This window comes from Myotis myotis, unplaced genomic scaffold, assembly GCF_014108235.1.
Source record: "Myotis myotis isolate mMyoMyo1 unplaced genomic scaffold, mMyoMyo1.p scaffold_m19_p_9, whole genome shotgun sequence".
Taxonomy (NCBI): domain Eukaryota; kingdom Metazoa; phylum Chordata; class Mammalia; order Chiroptera; family Vespertilionidae; genus Myotis; species Myotis myotis.
In genome coordinates, this window is record NW_023416401.1 from 31,724,278 (window position 1) to 31,750,847 (window position 26,570).

A 26,570-nucleotide genomic window follows, 5' to 3' on the forward strand; every position below is an offset into this window, starting at 1 on the left:
CAGAGACAGAAGTCCCATTTTCATCTCTTTGCCTCTTGCATCAGCACCCAGGGCAACACCACACACGGTCCTCCCCGGTGCCTAGAATGGGGGCAGCTTGAACATGACGCTCCCCCACTGCAGCAGCTAACCCAGGCTATACTGTGCGGAGGATGAAGAGTCACAGGGGATTTGCTTTGACTTAGGATCAGATGTGCTATTGAGACCCTTTCTTCTAATAGGCCCCAGTGTGCTGCCTACCTCTGGCTAGAGCCCGTTTCCAGAAAGGGTATTTTATTTTGTACCAGAGCATTGCCTCTGGCATTGAGACATGCAGTCATTATTTCTTTATGGTCTTTGTTGGGGGTTTGGGGGAAAGGAGTCCCTCTCTCCCTAAAAGAAAGGAACACTCAGGAGTCTTCCTTAGCAAAGAGCCCTTCCTGTGCTTTACATTGTCAAGAGTTCGCTTTGCGGTCAGCCTCATGGATCAATGTTCATATTGGACTTTAAGTGCATGGCCTTGCTCGTAAATAAATCAACTCATAAGTGAGTTGATGGATCAGAATGTTGCTTTCATGCCTATGTGATTTCCCAAGCCTGATCACACACAGGTTTTATAAAATAACAAAAAAGAAATGGATGTTAATTTTAATTATTTTAATTTTTTGCCTCAGCTGATGCTGATTCCTCGTGTAAACTACCCAGTGGTGAAGCAGGAATCATTTGGGACAGTATATGTTTTGCCTTCCTCCTGCTGCAGAGAAGAGTTTTTATGAGTTACTATTTCCTACACGTTGTGGCGGATATAAAAGCTTCACAGATCCTGGCATCGAGGTAGGGCAGATTTCTTAGTCTCCACGCTTCTTTCAGTTTTTGCCCCTGATCTTGTAGGCTTAGGGGGAAAGACTAGGAAGAGGACTAAGTATTAAAAGGAATGCCATCGAGATGGCTAGGTGCGTGACCCCCTTGACTGCTGTACCTGTATCAGAGACACTAGCCAATTGAACAGCGCAATCAGTGACCTTGACAGGTGAGAATCAGAACCATACCCCAGTGAGCTGAGGTTGAAAGTAAAGGCTTGGAGGCAGGGGACTTGACTTGGGGTGGTGAACACACAATACAATATACGGATGATATATTGTAGAACTGTACACCCAAAACCTATGGAATTTTATTAACCAGTGTCACCTCAGTAAATACATTTTTTAAAAAGTAAAGGCTTGGAAACAGCGATGCAATATCTTTGACTATCCTGGGGCAGTAATGTAAGGCTGTACATAGGAAAGTGTGAGGTACATGGGTTCTTTTTCTAAGATTTGAGAATGTTTGCATGCCTATAAACAGGTTTTAGTGGCAGTGGAAAGGTTGAAAATGTAGGAAGAGAAGGAGAAAATGGAAGGATGGAGTCCCTCAGGCTGCAGGTGGGGAAGACACCTGAGCACAGGCGGCCTTAGACAGGAGAACGTCACCTCTTCCACTGTCACCGAGAAAGGGTATCCACAGGATAGGTGGTGGGAAGCTGAGCAAATACTTGCTCATGACTGATGTTCTCTCCGGGAAGTAGGAAGGTGGGCCGTTTACTAGGAGTGAAGAGCCGTTGGCAGAATTCAGGATTTCAGAAAAGGGTAAGAAGTGTGAAATAGCCACTGGAGAGGAGCAGACAAGCTTCCAGAGAGTGCGGTGCAGTGGCTAGTTGGCCAACCATGCGTTTCTGCACCTCTGATGATAGCCCGTCCAAGCACAGGGCTGGCACACCACTGAGATTCTGCAGAATTGCCATATGCCAAGCGATTGTGACCTGTGACGATGGGACAGAGTTGAGGATATTAGGTTGATGAGATCTATGGGGACCCTTAAGTTGGCTTGAAATGTGAGAAAAAGCAGAAGGGAGGGGAAAGATAGAAAGAATAGAATCAAAGAGGCAAGAGACTGAAAACCCCATTGATGGGGCTTGCAATTCAACTTTGCACTTGTCCTTACGTATTGAGTAGAAAACCAATCTGAACTCACTCTTGCAAATGCTCCCTAGTGGAACAAACTAGAATAAGGTCAGGTGAGTAACCTTAGGTGTAACGTTCTGTGGGACAGGTTTGAAGCGGTGCGTGGCTTTCAATGTCTTAAGAAACACAAACCATTTTAGTTTTACTGATCTCTCAAAGTTTGTGAGCAGCCACACCGTCCTGGGGGAGGCTGTACCATGTTTGTCCACTCAGAAGGGGCCAGGAAACTTCAGTCTACAGCCCAACAAGAAATGTTTTTGAACCCTTATAGTTATTTTAGGGGTTCTATATTATTAGAAATACTAATTTGTTCTGTTTCCAATTTTCCTTTAGAGGGGCTGAACTTTTCCAGGCCACAATTGTAAAGGCTGTGAAAGCAAGAATTGAGGAAGAGAAAAAGTCAATGGATCAGCTGAAGAGGCAGTAAGGATGCTTTATTTTCCTCTCCTCTGTTCCTTTTAGTGTTGGTTGGTATGATCCCATTCAGACACTCCCAGCTCTCTCTCTAGAACAGCGGTTCTCAAGCTGTGGGTCGCCAACCTGTGGGTCTCGACCCCTTTGGGGGTCGAACGACCCTTTCACAGGGGTCTCCTAAGACCATCGGAAAACACATATATAATTACATATTGTTTTTGTGATTAATCACTATGCTTTAATTATGTTCAATTTGTAATAATGAAAATACATCCTGCATATCAGATATTTATATTATGATTCATAACAGTAGCAAAATTACAGTTATGAAGTAGCAATGAAAATAATTTTATGGTTGGGGGTCACCACAGCATGAGGAACTGTACTAAAGGGTCGCGGCATTAGGAAGGTTGAGAACCACTGCTCTAGAAGCTCAACCCCCTGAAAAATTGATTCACAACTTCCCAGGTATTTACTGGTGTGCCTGATAGGCTGGACATGGAAGTCTTTAAAAAGAAAGTTGGCTACATTGTGGTAGAAAGGGAGCCGGCTTGGGTAAGGCCAATGTCAAGGCTTAGTTCGGTTGCTTACTTTGATAACTTGAGCGAGTCATTCACATTCTCTGGATTTTAATTTTCTGCTTTAAATTAGGGCTGACAATTCTCCCTGAGGTTTTTAGAAAGATTAAACAAGGTAATGAATGAAACAGCGCCCTTCACAGTGCCAGGCACTTGGAGTAAATGATCATCACACCTGTGGGTTAAGGGAATAAATGCAGAGTTCTGGCTCTGGAAGGATCTTTACAGATAATATAATCCAGTCTCTTCAGGAAGAAACTGATGACCCACAGTATTAGATCATTTAAAATTCACAACTAACGAGGCAGCGCTAGAAATGCAACCCATCCTTCCCTATATTCAGTTCAAGACCTTTTCCAACAGAGCATCCTGGAGAAGTTGAGTCATGGACTGACTTCACCCAAGAGATTTGAGAATTTTGAATTCCAGGGGGTTTTGTTTGTTTGTTTATTTTTGGCGCATTGTAAAGAATTTTCTTCGAGTGAGATTTCCAGCAATGAATGGAACTTCTGAGGGTCGATAGCCCGTCATGTTTGGAGGGCAAGTTTAAGAGCTGACAGCCTAGAATTCAGCACACGAGAAAAATTCCCTGAGTTTGCTTAAACTAGTTCATTGCATTCTGACCTCATTTTTACCCATGCAAAAATATTTGCTAGTACAAATTACACGTATTCCATGGCATGGTTATTTTACATTCACATATACGAGCTATATAGTGTGATACAGTGTAACTGTTGCTAATGTTGTTTCTAAATACCTAAATCAGGTCTAGAGAAATAACAAATTTGGACCCACATTTAGAATGTGTTCCCATAAGTGAGGCCTGTTACTGTAATTCACTTCACTGAATTTTTTCATTTGCTTAAGTGATAGAAGGTCAGAATAAAAAAGAATGAAGACAGTGATCATTGCAAAAAATAAACTGAAAATGTTTTAGCTGCACAAAGGAGAAATGGTGCTTAAACCAGTTCTTGAGCAATATATCCAGAATTGTAAGAAACTGAATTAAACAATGGAACATTTCAGGAGGGCGGACCTAGGAAATAGAGTTCAACATTGCAGTATCTAAATAGACTTCCTAAATAAGCACACAAAATAAAGGTACTAAGTCAATAATTAAAGATTCAGTAATACATTTGTCCAGAACCAATAAGAGATTAGATTTGAAATAGAGAAGAAGCATATGATCTAACAAAATACTTATTAGCATTTTATGAGCGACTTGCTATTTACAATAGTTCTCACATTCACATATTTTTGTCATTTGATGTTCACAACAACCATGTAAGGTAGACAGATATTTAAAAATGCAAAACCTGGGAGAATAAAGGACTTTATATTTCACTAGAGGCCTGGTGCACAGATTTGTGCACTGGTGTGGTCCCTCAGCCTGGCCTGAGACCTCTCTCAATCAAGGACCCCTCGGGGGATGTTGGAGAGCCAGTTTTGGCCCAATCCCCACAGGTCAGGCTGAGGGACCCCACTGGTGCATGATCAGGGCCAGGAGGAACCGTGGGAGGGCTCCAGGGGGTGTCCGGCCCATCTCACCCAGTCCCGATCAGCCAGACCCCAGCAGCAAGCTAACCAAATACTCGGAGCATCTGCCCCCTGGTGGTCAGTGTGTGTCATAGCGACTGGTCAAATGGTCAAACAGTCAGACACTTAGCATATTAGGCTTTTATTATATAGTATAGGATAATATGCTGCATTCAGAAAGCTATGGTACACGGTATAAGTAGACATAAAGTATTGCATATCAAACTTTAGCAAATTATTATCAGTCATATTATTAAGGCTTGTATCTGTGTAGTAAAAATTAGCGTAAGTATATTAAAAAAAATGGAGATACTTGCTTCTAATAAGAAACCATTCACAAGTCCAAATATCGACCACTGTGTTCATGCTTTTAGCTATGTACATAAAAGTGTAAACTCAAAGTATGACCATAGGATAACTGCGGACGTGTTCTTGGCATTGCTGCTGCTTTTGCATCTTTCAGGATGGATCGCATTAAGGCCAGGCAACAGAAATACAAAAAGGGTAAGGAGAGGATGCTGAGCTTGACCCAGGAGTCAGGGGAAGGCCAAGACATCCAAAAACTCTCTGAAGAGGATGATGAAAGTATGTCGAGACATTTCCCTCTTGCTCAAGTACCTTGATATTGAATAATAGCATGATATTGGGTAGGGCTGTAAAATAATGTTAGTTTTCATTTTGCCAATATTATCAATGTATTTTTTTAACTTGACAAGTTTTACATTCCATTGTGAATGGGATACCTTTATTTGTTTCATGAAGTACACATTTAATGAATCCATGACTTTACAAGTATCTTCTCTTCAGCAAAACAACTTACATCAATATGTAACCTGCTTTCTGATTCACAGATGTGTTTCTGAAGGAATTGGGCATAAATTCGCTTAATTTATTTCTTTAGGGAAGATATTTCAGATATGCAATCTACTGTAATCTTTGATTTCTATGAATATTATATGAAAACTAAGTATATATGCATATTTTATGTGGTGTCTAAATAATGGTAAAGTATCATTTAATGATATTTATATTTAAATGTATTCATGATATCTAATAATAGCTATATTATACCCAGCAAAGTTGAAAAGGTCTTCTTATAAATGTTTGTATGCTTTTTTATTTAGAGGGAATGAAGAAATAATGCATGATAGTATCTATTCATCACTAGTAAACATATTTTTTCAACCATATATTCAAATAATCGCAAGAAAAATGTCTGACTATAGGGAACATATGGTTTTAACAAATTATTTGCCACTGAATTGTGCTATAAATTTTGGGTGATGCTTTTTCTGTTGATTCAAAAAAAATTTAGTGTGAAATGTATTTTTGACAGATAATACCTTTTTAAATATTTTTTTCTGTTACTAAAAAGAAAATGGAAATGTGGCATAAAGTGAATAGAACACAGTATTTACCTTGTGAAATCAATTGCTAATTCATGTAAATTTTTCAGATTCCGTATAGTTCCTTTTCCTGACCTCTGATGTACTTTTGCAACTTATCTAGATTTTGACAATTGAGTTGTTTTAGCGTGGTTTTCAAAATTTGTTTTCTCGCTTTGTAAGAATTAATATTTGGACATATTTTATTTTAGGAGAAGCAGACAAACAGAAAGCCAAGGGCAAAAAAAAGCAGTGGTGGCGGCCTTGGGTTGATCATGCTTCCAGTAGGTTTTCTCGATCCTCTTACAATTTTGTCAGTTCTAACCCTTATATCCTTGACCAGAATTCAGGCGTCCCCATGGCCTGTGTGTTTTCATGCATGGTTTGATCCTTGTGACTTGATAGGGGGTCGGAGCATAGGAAAATTGAGATATGAATGACTCTCTGAGCCTGTATATAGAAACTTCCAGAGAAATTAGTGATTACATGCTGGCTGAAGAAAGCTAAGCTTGATCACCATTTACGGGCTCAGAAAGGAAAGAATCATTGATTGCTATGTTATCCACTTCTGAGGTGTAGAGTCCTGCTGATGTGTATTTGTTTTATGGCTTAAAACCCTTAATAAAAATAAGTTTCTGTGCCTCCTGGGACCCTGATTTAAGGATAATCATTATGTTCACAGTGTTTGCGACCCTCTTGTAAGACACTAGGCATGGATGCCAATGAGCCTCCCCTACCCTCATTCCCAGAGCTTAGATTTTATTTGCACGTGAGGAATTTTTACACTTTATTAAATATAAAAATGAGGACAACTTAAAATGAATTTACTTTTTAGTTCTGCCTCCTCCCTAGTTTTAAAAAGGCTCACAGCGTGTGGCCTCAGAGCACCTGCAGCTCAGCCGGGACCCGTTAAGAGGAGTCAGAAAACAGTTTTGAAAAGCAGTACTTGGTAGCCACATGGAATTAGTGCTTTTCCCTCCTGAGCATAAAACAATAATGAGGAATTATGGTACTCTGTGGCTGTATTTGTTCTGCTTGGCAAAAGAACTGTCTATCACCCAGTATTGGCCAATGGTATTTTAATGGAATGATTCCTTTGAATCCAGCCCTCTTTAAATGTATTAGAAATTAAGGAATTATTAATTATTTTGAAAATTACTTAAAATATCTTCAGTCTTTTATGTCTTGTTCTGTGTTTTAATAACTGTAGCTAGCCAAACCGGTTTGGCTCAGTGGATAGAGCGTCGGCCTGCGGACTGAAAGGTCCCAGGTTCGATTCCGGTCAAGGGCATGTACCTTGGTTGCGGGCACATCCCCAGTGGGGGGTGTGCAGGAGGCAGCTGGTCGATGTTTCTCTCTCATCAATGTTTCTAACTCTCTATCCCTCTCCCTTCCTCTCTGTAAAGAATCAATAAAATATATTTTAAAAAAAATAACTGTAGCTCATATAATCAGACAAGGAATACCATCAAGGCTCATTCCATCACATGATGATTGGAGAGACTCTACTAGTGGGATATTTAGAATCAGTAGAGAATCAAATTGATCAGAATCTTTTCCCATATTTAATTCCTAGTGTCACCTAAGACACTGGTATTAGCTTCTCTGATTCTAGAAATATATTTTTTTTAAATCGGTAAACCAATTTAATAAAGCAATATTCAAAATTTGCTCAGTATGTGTGGATGTAAATAAATTTAATCCCAAATATTGAATTTTAGCATTGTGGCAGAAAAAAAATCCATCTGTTGTAAAGAGTTTTATTTTATCTTCTGCCCAAGTCAAAAGGCAAAATTCAAGGTGAAATTCTCTGTGACTCTAATTTATTGCCCATTGACATATTAGTCATGCTGATAATCTAACAATGCATTGCACTGTGGGCCCATTTCTATCAAGTCACAAGTAAACTATGCCTATCTTTCTGTTTTTAAAGGGTTCTTTGTGAGTTTAAAGAGACCTATCCATTTCAAAATTGTGTCATACTAAATGTTTTGGTTTTTTTCAGCTGGGATAAATTCCCATTGCAATCATTACGTTTGTATGTCCTTTCTCATCTAAATGTTGCATTTTGGAAGGATTTGGATATGGTCTTTGATAATGATCTTACAAGTTGGGAATAATTTAAAGAACTTCCTATGAAGGGTATTGTCTTTAGATTTTCTGATTCATTTCACCCTCATTATATCAAGTTCTTAAAGACTGGTATTAAACTAAATGTGCCTCGTTACAATACCTTATGATGCAATAATGCATGAATGTGTGCTATTCATAGGTTGGAATCATATTCTGAGCATGGTGTTAAATTTTTTTCTACAAAATATATTTTCTTTACAGGCTTTTGAGGAAAGGAAAGGAATGAACATGTGATTTATTTTACACTATGACATGCTCCAAAACTTATATTCAGATCTGGAAGCACTTTATTGAAAGTGCTATTTCTCTAAAAGTCACTGGGCTTCCAAGTAGATATTTCTTAGTGGGGTCAAGCATAAAAATAAGTGTAGTTGGAATACCCTTGTGTAAATCCATTGGCAGTATAATAATGTTGCTCTGTTGTCCATATTATTGGTCAGCATTCGAGATCTTAACATAGACTGCAGGTGACAAACCTCCCACTTCCATACCTATGTGCACACATGCGATTGCATCATTGCTGTTCAATGATACCTTCCATTTCAGTGTAGTGTGTCTTCTTGTCACTTTAATTCTGTCTAAATCAATGCCAAGTCTCACTTTATATTTAAATATAAGAAATAAAGGGCCCATTTTGGGAGGATGGGACTTTAAAATTTATTTTCATGCTTAGTTGCTCATTAATAACATTGGCATCCATAATACGTATAGGGACACAGGCTGGAGGCAGGATCTCTGCACTAACAAAGGCATATGTAAGAGCTCTACTCATTATTAGCAGATAGCGCTGAAGAAAATATTCTCTGTTACTTCCCTAGTTTTATGTCAATAACATTTTGTAAAGAATAGAAAATATTTAACATATTTCTTTTTGTAATGTGTTCATTCTACCTCTCACATACAAATCGGTAGCTTTTCAAATTACAAAATCAATGCTATGACTACCTGAGGGCTCACAGTGTCCTCATGGATAAAGTTGTAGAAGGTATGATTGAATACAGTTTAAGCTACTGTTGATTTTAGAGACTATAATGAGGGTAAAATGCTCAATCTGATACTCTGTTTTTACCAAATGACCATGTGACGTACAGTCCATGTAACTTTCCTGCAAATCTCTGAGCTTACATTGAGGCATTACTTTAATGGTCTTCTCACTGTCAAACGTAATGCTGTCACTTTGGTTTGTTCTTGCTTACTCTTACCTTATGTTATATTGCATTTATTTCCTCAGGCCTGGACCCAGTACTCTGGGCCTGGTTATGTCTTCAAAGTAAAAAAAAACAAATCACAGTGCTTCTGTTCAAGGATATAAGGCCCAATTCATTCCCTCTGCGTCTTCATGGATGGAGGCCTCAGATACGTCTGAAATCATGGGCAAAATTATTTACCTTTTGACCATGTTAGTGATATTCAAGCAACTAATTTTAAACAAGCCAAGGTTTCCCATTACCTTGCAATGTTTAAGTCCAAAACATAACTGGACACATCATGTTATGTTATCCAAAAGAAAACTCAGCATTTGAAGTCTTGAACATAACTTGAAAGTATTAATGTTTTCCTGCAAGGATGGTACAGTTCTTGTAGCATCAGAAATATATATGCTGGGTCTCTTTTCTCTGATAAATTTAAAATAACGATCAAACTGATAAAAAATATGATCCTCAAATTCCTATAAATCTCTGGACATTTTAGCTCTCTCTAATCCTAACTCTTAGCACAGCAATATGTTCTTGCAGGGAAAGTATTAAGCAAGGCAAGGATGATCTATACTGTTTGTGCTTGGTGTCTTATGCTCAGTACAGGTCTCCTCAGATTTCAGTAAGTGACTGGGGAGTTCCTGGTTGACCAGAAGTCTAACAGCACTAAACTGTATGGACCATGTCTGCCGTGCCTCAGTCTGTCCCATGCTCCATGTAGAAACAGCCAGAGTGGTGGTGGTGGTGGCATTATTGTGGTTGTGTTCTTTTTTTAATGTTGCCCACCCATTTTTTCCTCATGGCAATGTGTTATTTTTTTTAAAAATCAACTCTTTCAAATGTCTTGCCATATCTGTGTCCCTTGTGTGACGTGTGGGGAAGCCAGGTCTGCACAGTATAAAGTGAAGTAGAAGATTGGTGACACGGATTCTTGGTCCTGAATCTTCCTGATTGGTTTTCTACAACAGTTTGGACCCATTCAGACAACACCAAGCCTTCCACTTTACTTCAGCCTTGTCTAAAAGACCAGAATTGCTGAATTGCAAAATAGTTTTTCAGTTATTTTGGTCATCTTGGTAACAAAACTGGTTGCTGCAGAGTTGATCTGATACATCTGTATAACATTTACAACGAAGAAGGAAGAAAATACCAGATCAACCCAGTAGTGGCCAATTCTCTTACATGGCACAGACAAGGCCTTCATGCTCTGTAGACTCAGTCATGCCAACAGCACATAGCATAGCCCAGAATGAATCCTCTTCATCTCTTGTATTTTTCCTCTCTATCAATGTCTCTTGCTGTGGTCCTTTTATGGGCAATTTATGTGTATCTTTGGGGGGCATTTCATTAAAAATCCCCTGATTATTTTGTATCTCTTTTAAGAAGTAAGTAAATATTTTGTTTTGCTTAGTGGTCAGGAGTGGAGACTATTATTTGTTTGAAACGGATAGTGAAGAGGAGGAAGAGGAAGAATTAAAAAAGGAAGACGAAGAACCTCCAAGAAAGTCAGCTTTCCAGGTAATTATGGGATTTGGGAAATCATGTTCTTTGCTAATGGAGTTTTGTTTGTTTTTTTGACAGATCGTGCTTAAAAGCCTAGACTTCTGCCATGTTCATATGTGTTAGAGCCCTAAGCTTCTGACCTACATCTGAAATTGTTTTTTCCTCATTAAACTAATGCTGCTTGCTCTCAGCATTGCCATAGTTTCTACCACACAAGAACACTGTTCCAGTCGGGTCTTCATTCACTTGTATCCAAAATGTTTCTGATGCTACCAACAAAAACATTAAACTTCCTTAGGTGAACTTTATTTTTCTGTTGCAAGTGGGAGGTGAAGAAGACTTCTCTGTCCTTGCTTTGGATTACTTGAGTGGACTTATATTTCAATATGTAGATAGTTGATCATGCTTTGTTTGAAAACAAATGGTCATTTAAATATTGCTTTGTTTTGAAAGTCAGTTTTATTAATATTGCTAAAGATTTGAGAAGTTATTGAAACAGTAAAAGTATCTAGCACAGCTCTGATTTTTTTCCAACTTAACTGCCCTTTTCTCCCCAGAACTTGCTGCACCAGTCTCAGTCGTATAGCTCATTAGCCTAAGTATAGTGTACCCAGTGAATGTATAATCAGTGCTACCTAAACATGATGATTTGTCGGAAGAGTTACATATGGAATGAAAGCTTGATATAGATTTATATGTATACAGATTTAGGAAAGAGCCACATATTAGGAGTTAGTTTTCCTTGGTTATACTACAAGCACCTAGAATTACATGTTGTGTCCTTGAAGAGGCTATTGTCAGTTTGCTGGCCAGGTCTTCTCAAGCTGGCAGGTTACATCCGTTTTCCCAGTGACACTGAAGAACTAAATTATTCACGGAGACACCTTGCTCTGATGCTTTCTCACTGGCCCCATCGCTAACCTAGTGTGTTTCCAGATGACTGTGTCTGTGGGCATGCGTGCAGCTGGCTTGTCAAATACTAACGACTTGACTTGTTTATTTTTGTTCTAATGACTCTTGTTCTAACTCATCATGCAGCGAAGGAGAGACCGAGGTCGTCTTCACTATTTTCATGGATTATGTGCAACGTTTGACTATCTTCTTTCTTTCTAACATAAGCACACTTTTATTCTAGCTTCAGTGACTGGCACATTTGAGCCTAGTTGATGTAATTGTAGAGACAAACTCATGCTGACATCATATATTAAATTACTAGTTTTTGTTTTTTTTCTACTAACTACTCTTGCTTTGTCCTTCTTTGTAGAGAGCTATTGGGAAGTTTGCATCAGCCATTTTAGCCTTGCCAAAGTCTGTCATTAAACTTCCCAAAACTATTCTTCAGTATTTAATCAGAGCTGCAAAGGTATTTGATGTTTTACTGGTGTGTGGTGTGTGACCCTCTGCTCTGTAGATCTTTAGACAAGCAGACCCTTGTTGCTACATCTGCATTTTCCCTGTTCTATAGATCGAGCAATGAAGGAATTCTAAGAATTTAAAACGTTAGACAAAGTTTTCCATAAAAATTCTGAGAAGCCAAATTTCATATTATTGATTCTCGTTTTTCCATTGACACTAGAGCCTATCGAAAAATAGGAAGAGAAAATGCAGATATACATCTATTTCTGTCCTTTTTGTAGTTTTGTCTAAGTCACATCTCACTTGAAAAGGGTCATATCTGGTTGCATGCATCAGTTATGATGTGTGAAAAGTATAATTTTTCTCAGAAAGCTGGTTAAATTACGAGTAAGCCAATAAAAGATTCAGTTTGCTCCACCTCCTTCCTGGCTTCCTGTCAATTCTCCATCTTCCTAAATTGGACATCATTTTCCATTTCTCATTGGGAATTCAGCACACCTCCTCCCTAGACGGTGCTGCTGTGTGCAGTCTGCACAGCTGCTCCTTCCCAGGTACTGAGCTGAATAACTGTTCATATCCAGCTACCTATGCTGTCGTCCCTTCACTACTGAAAATCATAGGCAGTGAGTTACTCTTGTTGTACTTGAAAGACAGCTATTTCTCTTGACTTAATCTGAGGCAAGCATGAAAACGCTTAGGTCTTTATGCTCCTAGGTGTTAAGCAAATGGTTTGGATAATGACTAAGAACGGTGTTTCTCACAGTTCACTTGAGGATCTTATTTAAATGCAGGTTACTTAAATTCAGCAGGTCCTGGGTGGGATCTGAAATTCTGTATTTCTCTCAAACTCCTGGGTGAAGTGCAAGCAGCTGGACCACCTTGAGTAGCAGGATCTACTCTAGGTCCCTGCATATTAGTTTAATATTCACCGTTGCCACTTCCCTCGGATTCTTTCTTCTCTATTCTGTGAGTCTCTCCATCCATGTGAAAGAATTTCTGTGAAAGACTACAATGTAACTATCTTACTATTTTTTTAAATCCTATTATTTAAAAAATCTCTTCTTACAGACAACATAAAGAAAGCCCTGGACCACACCTGAATTAAAGGGCAGTTTATGAAATTTAATCAGTTTCAGTTAAGGATCTTCTATGTCAATGAAGTTCTCTCCTGTTTTAAAGATTAAATTCTTTTTTATATAATAAGTGTTCTGTAAAATGAATTCCATTTTCCTTAATAATGCATAATAAAATTTAAGAAAAAAAATGTAAGATAAAGTTGGGAATCCAGTGGCAGTGCAGTTTGGAGAAGCCAGAGGTCAATAGAGACATTTCCATGCATTTTCTACTTGTGGTGAGTGGTACTCAGGTCTGATTCCCTAGGGAGACCCATCAAATGGATGGCAGCTACAGCCACCAAGTAAGAATTGAGAAGTTTCAGTAAGAAAATGCCATTCCTTGACTCAGTAAGAAATGGGATGTTTCCTCCTTCATCATCAACTTTTTCCTGACACAGTTGGACTTAAGTGAAACTGACCCTCTGTCAGATGTTCCTGGAACTCTAAAATATTTTTATTTCTAAATATCAGCATTAAGAGAATTTACCTACAAATAAAGAGTGTCATATGATCCTTTCCCCCTCCCTTCTTCCCTCTTATTTGCATTATCTAAATTCTTATTACAATAAGAAATTCTTACAATATTACAGTAGTCTTAATCATTTAGGTGTCATATGTAGAACCAGGAGTTCCCTTTTAACACAGTCAAATTTCAGTCGTCCTCACCATTTCCCTAAGACCTCTTCAGTCTAATCAAAGCACCTCCTCTTCTTCTCACCCTCCAGCCCAAAGGTTTCATTTTCTTCAGAGGAGAAAAATGTATCCAGTTGTGCACTTATAACATTTGCAGATCCTGAATTTTTTTTATTTTTTATTTTTGGGATTCTTGCATACTCTAGAAAGAGGATTCTAATAACTTTTTAAAATAAAATGTCACCATATTTTGCTCTTAAGCTTGAAATTTTATTCACATTTGACAGAATAGATTTTTTAAAAGAATCAATGTTTTGCGGAAGCAAGTTTGCTTATTAATGAGATATTCTTGCTAGACTTCCCAATTAACATGCTCAATAAACATCCACCATAAATTCCTTTATTTGATCCTTCTTCAAATTTCAGTTTATCTCATTTTTTAAAAATATTTGGGGCATAAAATAGGATTTTTTTTTTTTGCTTCCTGGGTTTTTTACTTAGAAATAAAAAATAATAATATATTTACATTAATTGCCCTTAAGATTCAGATTTCTACCAGTGACAAGTCATGTTCTTTCTTAATAACCTATGACCTTTACATTTCCATAAATGGAAACATTGAATCCCTCTTAAATTTTTAAAATATATTTTTATTGTTGATAATACTACAGATATCTCTTAAATTTTACTGACAACACAGTGCCCATGGTTTCCTTAAACAGTGCTTTTCAAAGATCCCAGAAATCTGAACATTACATACAATAAATTGAAAGTGCCTGGGTCTACAAGCGACCCTGCAAAATATTCCTTTACCTCCCTGATGAGAACAGAAAACCCAGCTTCCCTGAGACCCAGGTGTGTCTGCGGGTGCATGAAGCGCATGCCTGCTTGGCTTCATGGTTCTAGGTGGCTGACTTTGTATATCAAGGTTTTCTTTTTGTTCCTTCTGCATGACTCTCAGTGGGCGGGCTATTCTTCATGGGTCTATCATGGTTATTGGTTATAATAATATACTATTGCAACTATTTTCAGCTCTTGAATGAAAATGACAAAAGGCAACCAAAAGCTCAAGTTTTCCTTCCATACCATCTGCAATAACTTCTTAATCTTAATATCACAGTATTTTTCCTCTCCAAATACTAATCAATTTGCAAAGCCCTTTCTCAAGTTGCTGGTAATAGCTGTTATTCACAGGGGAAGGTATCAAATGTGCAAAACTGTTTCTCAGCGTAAGCCAGTAAAAGATGCTATTTTGTTTTCTACTCAGAGTTTATTTATGATGGAAGAACATTACTCTATTGATACTTAGTGAGACCTCCAGTTTATTCCATTGTGTGTAATGGGAAAGATCAATAGTTAAGTATCACAAATGGTGGTAGTACAGGGGGAGCTGGAAAAAAATGCTGGTTTGTATATACCCAAAGTTTCTCATGATTGTCTGTGATACCAAATGAAATATATTCCTACAAATCTGTTTCCATCTATTATTTCATGATAATGAAAATAGCACAGGTCAGCTCAGCATTTGAAAGAATACGGGGGTGGGAAAAGAAAGGATATTGGAGATGGTATTTAGTTTGTGTTGGCAGAAAAAATAATGTTTCCAAAAGTCAGGAAGCTTGGTGTTGGTCTCTTTTCTTTTAATTAAATTATTAAAAAGCCAGAAAATAATTGAATTTTCTCCCTTCAGTTTGTTTATCAAGCCTGGATTACTGACCCTAAAACAGCACTCCGACAGAGGCGCAAAGAGAAAAAAATGTCTGCAAGAGAAGAACAGAAAAGACAGAGAAAAGGATCTGGGGAGGGTGAGTGTCCTGGGGTGCAGCTCTAGCCACACTCTGCATTTCTGTGGCCTTGAATACAACAGAGGAACTGCAAAGGACAGAATCTTTGGAGAAATCAAATTCTTAAATTCCAGAGTGCAAAGACTTTTACTTGTTCTTAATTGCTTGTGTCTGACACTTGGAAGAAATTAAAACATAAATTTAAGTTAAGATGCATTTATAAAATGGGGGAGAGAGGCAAAATAAACCCAAAGAAGGTCTGTAGGAAGAAAATAAATTTCTTTTGAGAGAGATATTAAATTATAAAAAAATAAATATAAGACAAGACCTTATCAATAAGTTAAAAGCTGTTCTGGGAAAAAAGTAATAATAAAGATGAACCTTTGACATTTGATCATGAACCAAAAATGGAACATAACTACCAATGCCATATTCAACATTAAACTGCTGCATTTGAAGGCATATCAGAGAAACACATTTCTAAGGTGGGGGCGGGGGGGATTTCAAACCACAACAAAACACACCAATAGCAAAGTTAAAGTGCAGTGGGGGCACTCAGGAAAAACATTTTCATTATATAAAATCAGACTGAAGATTAGTATTTAATATAATAAGATTCCAAAATATCAGTAAAAGAAAAGTTCAACCCAATGGATCAACAAATATGAAAACAATTCACAAATCAAAAAAAATAAAAAGGGGAAATAACCTTTTAAAAAGAGCTCGGCTTCACTAGTAACTTGAGAAACACAAACTAAGTCTTTTGATATTTTGGGCTTTTAACCTATGGGATTGGCAAGAAGCTAAACATTGGATAACACAGGAACTAGTGGGAAGCTGAGTGCTTTTGCAAAGTTGTCCATCCACTTTGAAGAGCAACGTGCCAGTATCTGGGGACATTTTAAGTGTACAATCCTAGTGGAGATCAGTCCACTTCTAGGTGTGTGGAGTAACCTGAAGCAGGATCTGCACATGTGCACAAGGACACCTTTAGTATTCATCAAACATTATTTATTAATAACAAAAATTTAGAAACATCTGAAATGCCGACAGAAAGAAGGAGATCCAAGTAGATTATGTTATCATTATATAATGGAATACTCTTCAGTAGTTTAAAAAATGAGATGGATTACTTTGAACTGATTTGGAGAGAAGTTCCTGACAAATATTGTTAAATGAAAAGCATTATGTTGCAAAATGGCATACGGATTATGCAACCATCTATGAAACAAAAAAAACCTCAACATAATATTTTGCATTTTAATGGTTTCGTATAATAGTGTGTAAATGCAAGAGAAAGGTCAGGAAGAAAACTTAGAAAATTAATAACAGTGCTTGCTTCTGGGGGAGGGGTGGAGAGACTGAGATTAAGTGGTGTGATTAAAGAGAACTTTAGGCTTAGCTAAATTCTTAAATTTTTGTGCTTTACAGAGAAAATATATACATAAATTCTTTGTGAAATTAAAAATACATTTAAAAATAAAGGAAAAAAACATAATTTTTAATGGAGCTCTAAACAGAAACACCTCTCTCCTTTTTACCATTCTGCCCCCTGCTACCTCCTGGTAACTTTAATTTTATTTTACTTCCTTGGTTTAATAAGACAAAATTAAGACAGAGCTGATGTAAGAAGACATCAGGCAAGAGATAAATGCACAGTCTGCCCTGGATACCCATCTACTGAGCTACCAAATCTTCACAACATGTTGTGTTCACCCCCACTCCTTTCTCATGGGCCTGCACATATGTGTGCAAGCCGGTTTCCCTTCTTTCTCAAAAGTGAGTTCATGCCATACAAACTGCTCTTACATGTTCATTAGGAATGTATTGTGACCATTTCTCCAATTAAGTATTCACAAATCCATAGCTTCCCTTTTTAATAGCTGCAAAATATTCTGTGATGTGGATATGCTTAATTTATTCAACTATTACATCACGAATGGACAAAAGTTTGCTTCCAGATTTCTGCTGCAATGAACAGTGCTATCATAGACATCCCTGAACAAAACTCCGTATGTAGTCGGACTTGTCTGTGTATTTAAATGCATAGCAAAAGGTCGGGAAGAACATGCATTGTCCACAGAATACATTATTTAAAGTGGGATTACTGGGTTAAATGATGTGCTTTTTTTTGCGGGGGGGGGGAGGCTTTAATAGGTATTTTCCAAAACCGTTTCAGTAATTTACGCTCCCGTGAGCGGAAGTGTGCACTTCCCTGTAGCTTTATCCCCCATGTATTACTCTTTCTACTATTTGTCTTTCTCTGGGATGATGAAAGGCTTTCATTTTCATTTGAATTTTCCTAACTAATAAGACTGACTATATTTTATTTTCTTGGTATCCGTGATTTTTGTTCTGGATGCCATGAATTCTTACAACTTTTCCCCAGGAACTCTTCAGATAGGCAGAATATCTGAAATTTAATTTTTAAGACTTATTTTAATCCAGAAGAGTAGGGTGGCATTTAATATACCCTAACTGAATCTAACTCGTGTTAATTGAACACACTCGACAGGTCCTGTGGAGTGGGAAGACCAAGAAGATGAACCAGTCAAAAAGAAATCGGATGGACCAGGTAATACAATAAATACATATGACCAGGGAGAAATTTGAAAATGTTCCTTGCCCAATGTTTATGTAATGAAAAGCTGCCTAAAAATAATTAATCAAATACTGTTTCTGGACTATGACTAAATAACCGGTGTCCTTTGAAATCTCATCTCTAGTGAAATTGCAAAGTGACTCCTAAAAGTAGATCTGCCCCTTGCACTGTTGGATTAAACATTAATCACAGTCAGTTTATAAATTCTTTTTTCCAAGTACCTATGAAAGGAGGTGTTGGGGAACAAATGACAAACACCCCATAGAAGCCATCAGAACAGAGGAACAAAAATATTGGCAATTAATTTTAAAGACTAGAAAGGAGGAGTTAAGCAGTAAGTAGAATTGGGGAGATGAAAGGTACTCTGGAAACTTGGGCCAACTCCTCATTTTATGGTGGAAAACCAAGTCCTAATAAGTTCGCCCAGGATCCCAGAGCTACAGTCAGGGACAGAATCCCTGTCTTCTAACTCCTAGCCCCATCATGGTTTTATTTGGGTTTTGCATAGTATGGGACTAGGAGGAATATTTCTCCATGCAGGAAAAACAAAACAAAATTCTCCAAATGAAACAAACTCAAATGCCTCTCTAGTTCTATAAAAGTGCTGTTTCCTGTGTACATTATCAGCAGGCAAGGTTTCTATGCTCTCTACTCTGGATACAAATACGTCCAAGGATGCCATCTGCTGGCTCAAAATGAGACTTCTCAAAGGCGCTCTAATTACTAGTAATACCCTCTGTGGCACAATTCTTAAACCTGGCCTCCATTTCCAGATCATTTTATTCATACGTATGTGAACTCAGATCTTCTATTATTGCTACAAAGCCTTATCTATACTAATAAAAGGGTAATATGCTAATTAGGGCGGACATCTTCCAGATGTCCATCTGCACAAAGTCACAGCAGCTGCGAGCTCACTGCAGCTGTGGGCTCAGGCCTTGCAGCCACTGCAGCCTGCAGTGGCAGCAGCAGCGGGGGGCGGGGGAGGGGGGGACCGGGGCGGGGGAAGGGGGGGGTGATGGGAGTGGCACCTTCCCCTGATCAGTCAGGTTGCCTCCCACAGAGGGAGGCCAAACTGCAGCTTATTAGGATATCCCCTGAAGGCTCCTAGACTGTGAGATGGGCAGACCAGGCTGAGGGACCCCCTCCAATACACGAATTTTCATGCATGGGGCCTCTAGTACAATAATAATAGCTACCCCTTAGATTTCACAACTTTGTCAGGCACTTTTCTGAGAGCTTTAGACAAATTAACTTGTTTAACCCCGGCAAAGATCCTCTTCCCCATTTAACAGTTAAGAAACTGAGGCAGAGAAAGATTAACTTTTCAAAGTCTACATAGCCACTGAGAGGTAGAGTTAAGATTTGAACCCAAGGAGTCCGAACCCAGAGTTTATGCTCTTAATGACTATGCCCTATTGCCTCTATTATTAAAAAATAAGTAAAAATAAAAATCCGAAATTCACGTTAGTTAGTGATCACCCAAGTTTATAAAGTGCATGTTATACATGTCTTCAACACAGCTATTTTAGTTTTAACATCAAGCCCACCATAAGCAAAACTGTGAAATAATTATATTTATCTTTACCATCTCTAGGGAAATAACTGTGACTATGAGAAAAAAATAAGTTGTCAAAAATGTAAGATGTTGCTAACGTTTCTTAATAGTTGTAACTAACTTCAAGTCTTCCAGCATCCAGGGGTCAAATGGCTAGAGGTTTTATCCAAACTACTGCGGGCGCTGCCTGCCTTGCTCAAGATCAAAACAGAAACAGGAGTGTGGGGTGGAAAGAGAAGTGTAGGTGCCCCCAGGGTTCCCAGACCTCTCTGGCTCAGAATGGCTCTCCTGTGGAATCTGTACCAGCTCAACTCCATTCAGCTTCACCAAGCAGCTGCTCCCTCCCTGGGCTTCTTTGTTGAATTGAAACTATTCTCTCATGTCCCTCCTTCCTGAAGTGTACTGCATGTAAAACTGTTAGGTGTGACACAATTTTGCCGAGGTTTGGGGGACAGTGGGAGGCAGTGACAGCTTGCATAGCAGGACACTACTTTGAAAGGAAAGTCAGGGATCACTGTTCCCATCTGGGCAGATCTCTCACCAGCTGGTGTCTCTGGGGCCTGGCTCCACAGCCACCTGTGGCTTGGGCCCCTTCCCTCCAGGCCCTTCTCATTTAATCATCCCCCATCTCCTTTTCCAGTTTTCTTCTTAGCTACCAGCTGGCCACTCCAAGGTTCTTGTTATTCCAGCAGGTAGAACTGTTTAGCTCTTCTTTGTCTCTCTTGCCCATCTCCCATGTAAAGCTAAGCTGCTTGTGATGTTTTTCCTTTTGAAAAGAGCAAACGTTTGCCTGGGAGAAAATCTGCCTTCCTCCTAGGCCATTCAATTCACAAATATATATATTTACCATTACAAAGTTAAATGTTGATTCATACTGTGGTGTGAGAATTAAAGTAGAGAGAGAGGATTCAAGTCACAGAGTGGTCATATCAGATTATACTAGATTCCGGGTCAGGAAATTATACCTGCCACCTGTGTTTATAAGGCTTGTTAGCTAAGGATGATTTTTATATTTTTGATGGTTGAAAAAAAAATATTAAAAAGAAGAGTATTTCATGACATATGAAAATTATGAAACTAAAATTTCAGTATCTGTAAATAAAGTTTCATTGGAAACCCAGCCATTCCCATTCATAGACAATTCACTCGTTGTCTATAGCTGCTTACACAGGACAGCAGCAGAGTGATTCACTGCAATACAGACAGTATGGCCTGGGAAGCCAAAAGTATTTACTCTCGGGCCCTGTTCAGAAAAAAAGTTGGTTGGCCCCTGCACAAGATCATAAAGGCTAGGCTATAATCATTAATTGTAAATTCGTTAAGGTTTTACTATGACACTCAAATCTTTCTTTTTTTCTTTATTTGGTGTGGGAAGAGTGAGCTACAACTTGGATTTTTATTAGTGGTGTTTGTTTTCAATAAAAAGTAAGACAATTCTTAACTCATTGTTGTGTTCACTAAGTATTTGCTTTATTGTAATCAAGGTTTTGAAATTGTAAAAAAAAAAAAAAATAACTAAAATTTTTAAATGCCAAGTCAAAAGAAAGGTACACCCTAGAGGTGGTAAAGATAAATATAATTATTTCACAGTTTTGCTTATGGTGGTCTTGATGTTAAAACTAAAAGGTATATTTAGTACACATAATATACTAAAGTTGCTAACACCTAAAGTTGCTAAGACCTAAAGTTACTAAGAGGATATTTAATATTATTAACTATAGAGACCCTGCTGTACATTACATATCCATTGATCAAAATTTGGTAGCATGTCTTCAAGGATTCCTTGTATGCTAGTTGAGAACTTATTGGCTTACAGGAACAAACTAGCAAGATGGTTAATATGGGAACGTTCCTCTTTCATTTTGATTCAGACCTAAAATAAAGTTAGGTCACAGCTATGGAATCTCCTCAAACCTGATCATGATCAGAAGTTCATGTTGGCTTCTCTGAGGGCTGGCGAGGCGCGTGCTGCATGGAGACACATTTGGGACACAGTGGCAATCTGGAGCCGAGCTTATCCCCCCGGGCAGCTCTCCCAGGCGCCCCCAGTCACAGCACAGATAAGGAAGACAACCCAATTCCATCAGGAATTTCACAGCTTCTGTTGGTTTCGGGAGGGTTGATCCCATGTGCAATATTTTGTAGTCAGCACAGCTCAGTATAATTGAGAATAGTGATATTACAGTGGTGTACATATATACTCTCAGTACACGTACTAGGCTCTACAGAATCATTTTAAATGATGTCACTGAATGCCACTGCAGTAGAAAGTGTCAAATTCTTACTGAATCAACAGAATTGTTTCCAACAACTATTATTACTTAAGAAAAGAAGAAACTTATGGAAAAAGAATTACAGGACCCAGTTACCTGGATAAGTACATTCTGTTTGTATCCCTGTGTCAGTAACATAACTATCTTTGAAGGCAATCTCTACTTTTAACCAAAAGTATAGGAATCTGTTCTGGCAGCTGTTTTGACCAAAGGTTAACAATTCCGTCCTCGCTTGGCTTGCACGTGTAGAAAGGCCCGATGGTGGTTTCTTTCCTATGCTGCAGTGGTCCCCACACCCCCGTCATGCCCAGTCAGTGCCCACGCCACAGGATGCAGGGAGGCTCAGACAGGTCTGCATTTGGTAAAACACCACTGTGCACCTGCGGCCAAAAGGGCGATGGCATTTGTTCCTTTGACATTGTGTTTCTTTTCCTCCCTCCTAGATAATATCATCAAGAGGATATTTAATATTCTGAAATTTACCTGGGTGCTCTTTTTGGCAACCGTGGATAGTTTCACAACTTGGCTTAACTCCATTTCAAGGGAGCATATTGATATATCTACAGTTTTGAGAATTGAAAGATGCATGCTGACCAGAGAAATTAAAAAGGTAACACTCTTGGAATTATTCTCTTTGCTTCTTTACACATTATATAGATTGTGAAAAATCAATCTCCAGAACTCGAAGTAGTTCTTTGGTGTGCCTAATTTATAAATTAAACTTTATCACAGGTGTGTATGTACAGGGAAAAACATAGTTTAGGTAGGGCTCAGTTCTATCCATGGTTTCAGGACCCACTGGGGGTCTTGAAATGCATCCCTTGTGCATAAGGAGGGACTCCCATACGCAATACAGTAGTATTCACTATAGAGACCCTGCTGTACAGTACACCCCCATGACTTACTTATTTTTCAACTGGAAGTTTATACCTTTTGACCATGTTCATCCATAAACAAGAGGGATTTCTTGTTTGGCATTAGCCAATAATATTGGGTACCATTAATGCATTGACATCAGTCCCCAACTTCACTAGCTTTGTGTTCATCTACCCCGGGTGTGCAGGATAGCTGAGAATTGTCAGTGTTGATAAATGCCCGGTGGCTGCAGAGGCAAGTAAGAACTGTGGCAATGTCTCCTTCGCTGCAGGGCAACGTTCCCACTCGGGAAAGCATCCACATGTACTATCAGAACCACATCATGAACCTTTCCAGAGAGTCTGGACTGGACACAATTGACGATCGTCCTGGTGCCGCTTCAGGTGCACAGACAGCCCACAGGATGGATAGCTTAGATTCACATGACAGTATCTCCAGGTATTTCATGTTCTAAACAATGGGTTTGGTTTTGACAAAGGTACAAGAGGTGGACTTCATCAATATGAGAAATGAATGTATGAGATGAAAGTTAATCAGAACTTAACCTGGATCCCCACCCTCTTCAGGATATCTCCATTGTCCTCCCCTAGACGGAGCCAGATAAAATCAGGTATCAATAAAAAAAAACTATTGGAAACACCTGTATGATTCATAGGCACAGGATAGGGGTTTCCAAGCTGGAGACAAGTAAGAATGGACCTTCACGATGACAAAATGACTTATTTGTGTCAAGGGCGGCATCTTTCACTCGATTTTAAAATGCTGCTCCACAAAGTATCTTCTATACTAGAATCTTCTGCCACCTGTAGTTCTGTTTGATCTTTTTCTTTCAGAATTGTCACTTTATGATTCATAATAAAAGTCCAAGAAGTGATTCTGACAGCTCCCATCTTCCCTGAGTTCTGTGATCACGTGCACTGTCGCATAACATGCATTGGTCATGGGCCAGCACCAAGTCTGTGTATGGGTTACCGCATAATATTATGAGATGCATAACATTATCATCCCCATTTTGCAGGAGACTAGAGAGGTTAAGTAACTTACCCGAAGTCACACAGTTCAAAAGTATGTATAAGCTGCCCTAGCTGGTTTGGCTCAGTGGATAGAGCGTAAGCCTACGAACTGAAAGGTCCCAGGTTTGATTCCAGTCAAGGGCACATGCCTGGGTTGTAGGCTTGATCTCCAGTGGGGGACTTGCAGGAGGCAGCCAATCCATGATTCTCTCTCATCATGGATGTTTCTATCTCTCTCTTCCTCTTCCTACCTGATTGAAATCAATAAAAATATATATATATTTAAAAGTATGTATAAGCAGACTCAGGATCCAAAAACCATCTAGTTCAGCTCAGAGCCCATCCTCACAACCACCATACGGTATGCCGCCTCTCATTGCCTCTTTCACTCTCCAGGCCTACTTTGAAAACTGACCTGTCTTTCTTGCTGCCTATCCCAGAAAAGTCTATGAATTCTTTGCACCACAGTGTTCTAGATAGCTGCTGTCAGTTGTACCGATCTAGCTTTCGTGTTAAAGCACAAGTCCTGTCTTAGGAGGAAAATGACATGCCTAAGGTAATTAGCTAGATTGAATGAATTACACCTTGTGTCCATCTTCAAATGTATCACAGAGAACATTCACATGTTTATTGTTTTTATTATTAAATATGTTAAAAAGCACCTATTCCATGCCAGGCCCTAGGCTTGATTCTGGGATAGACACATAAAGATTAAGTTGTCTCTAACTGGTTGGAGCCTGGGAAGAAAGACTCACCCACAGGATTATTTGTGGAATTCTGGGTTAAAATTCCTGCTGTACTAAGACATTAGAGATGGGCTGTATTCCCACAGCTGGTTTAGATGCTTCTGGGTTTCTCCCAGTCATACTTCAGCTTGCTGGACCAAGCTCTACTGGACTATTTGTCCTTCACAAATACTAAATTTGTTACGAGATGAAAGAGGGGAAGGAACTAAGGCTATTTTATCAATACCAACACACCACACCCGAAATAGGTAACTAGAAGTTGAAATTGCAACCTCAATGGGGAGAAGTCAGTAAAAAATGTTTATTTTGAAATGCGGTTTTCAGCTGATGCTGAATTGCTGTATTTTAACTTCTCCACTTGTGCCTATTCTTTATTCTAATCATCTACTTGCTGTAGATCCTAAGTAATTGGTATGGAAAGATAAGAGAACAACAACAAAACCCTCCAGTTTTAAAATAGTACATATGTTGCTCTGGCCAGAAGGCTCGGTTGGCACACCAAAAGCTTGCAGATTTGGTCCCTGGTCAGGACACTTCCAGGAGGCAACCGGTAGATCTGTCTCTCTCAGATCAATGTTTCTCTGTGTGTGTGTGTGTGTCCTCCTCTCATTCTCTCTCTCTCTCTCTCTCTCTCTCTCTCTCTCCCCCTCCCTCTTTCTCTCTCTAAAATCAATAAAAATGTATCCTTGTATAAGGATAAAAAAATAGTATACATGTTAAAACCTCATTTTTATTTAAAAAATACATGTACTCATACATATATTGATTTAAATTTGATTTTTGTACAAAAAATTCTTCATGGATATAACCCCTCCAGTCCCCCCAAAATAGGTATTAATTCTTTAAAATCCTTTGAGGAATAATAGATATATAGTTTTTCCTTTAATTTGGGAATAATCGTCGCTTATTTATAAGTTCCAAAGGAATAGATATATTTCAGCCATTACATATTTTTGTGAACAGAAAAAAACACTTAGGACAGAAACTCTTAAGAGTTTCAAGGTCAAAACATTTATTTGCTAATTGAGATGCTGTTTAAGATGCTTTTAGTTCCTAGAATAAAATAATTGATTATTATTATAACATTGTGCGTGGTAATAAAACTTAATTTTTCATCCTATTTCTACCCACTCATACACACATTTCTCAATAATTAATTTCTGAAACCGTGGGTGGTATCTGTTACAAAGTGAAAATAGGATTCTTCTTGCATGGCGAGTGCGGACAGCGCCTCCTTGTGTGTCTTCCTGAAAGCGTGCCGCAACCAGCATTTGTGAAAGGACGCTTCATTCTCCTTTGACAGACGCCATTGAGACAAAAAGTCATTGTGGTTTACATTTCTTTTTGCAGCCCATAAAGACTGTCCTATCTGGAAGTACCCACCTTCTTAAATGTGTTCTTGTAACAATTTTTTTTGTACAGAAATACAATTTTTTTCCACAAAATTTCAAGGGTTTTAGAAGTCTCCTGAATATTTCACATGAACGTGGCTAGAGAATAATTGCTCCAGAACCAAATTCTGAATCATACTAATCAAAAAGAGCAAAGAGAATATTAGAAAGTGAACTGAAGATAAATTACCAATAAAATAAGCATACACAATTTCTAAGTTAGTAACTTTTAATTGCATAATATATTCAATTACAAAATTAACTAAAATTATAAATCACAACTTAGGAGGGATAAAAATAGAAGAAAAGAGAACTATTTCAAAATAAAATCAAATAACTGCCCTTAAATCTAACCCATATTTGTTAAAATCACAAATAGAAAACTATATCCATAATCAAAAATTTTGAGATAGAAGATATTTAAAGCCATGAGTTGCTTTTTGACAAAGACAATCAAAATATCCCCCAAATTTTAAAATGGCCAACCAATCAATAAATT

General features: G+C 38.4%; 1 protein-coding gene across 5 annotated transcripts in view; it reads left to right on the top strand.

Annotated features, from left to right (window-relative positions):
* The window catches only part of PIEZO2 (piezo type mechanosensitive ion channel component 2), a 342,209-nt gene that overhangs the window by 281,783 nt on the left and 33,856 nt on the right, over positions 1–26,570 (top strand). For 4 of the 5 annotated variants that reach the window (XM_036322510.1, XM_036322512.1, XM_036322511.1 and 1 more), the window contains 9 exons: positions 654–813; positions 2,313–2,402; positions 4,971–5,092; positions 6,105–6,176; positions 10,633–10,739; positions 15,519–15,633; positions 18,128–18,187; positions 22,489–22,655; positions 23,193–23,359. In XM_036322510.1, the coding sequence (XP_036178403.1) occupies positions 654–813; positions 2,313–2,402; positions 4,971–5,092; positions 6,105–6,176; positions 10,633–10,739; positions 15,519–15,633; positions 18,128–18,187; positions 22,489–22,655; positions 23,193–23,359 (1,060 nt within the window). Of the gene's footprint in view, positions 1–653; positions 814–2,312; positions 2,403–4,970; positions 5,093–6,104; positions 6,177–10,632; positions 10,740–11,988; positions 12,088–15,518; positions 15,634–18,127; positions 18,188–22,488; positions 22,656–23,192; positions 23,360–26,570 lie in introns of all 5 variants that reach the window. The other variant, XM_036322514.1, reaches the window with a different exon arrangement.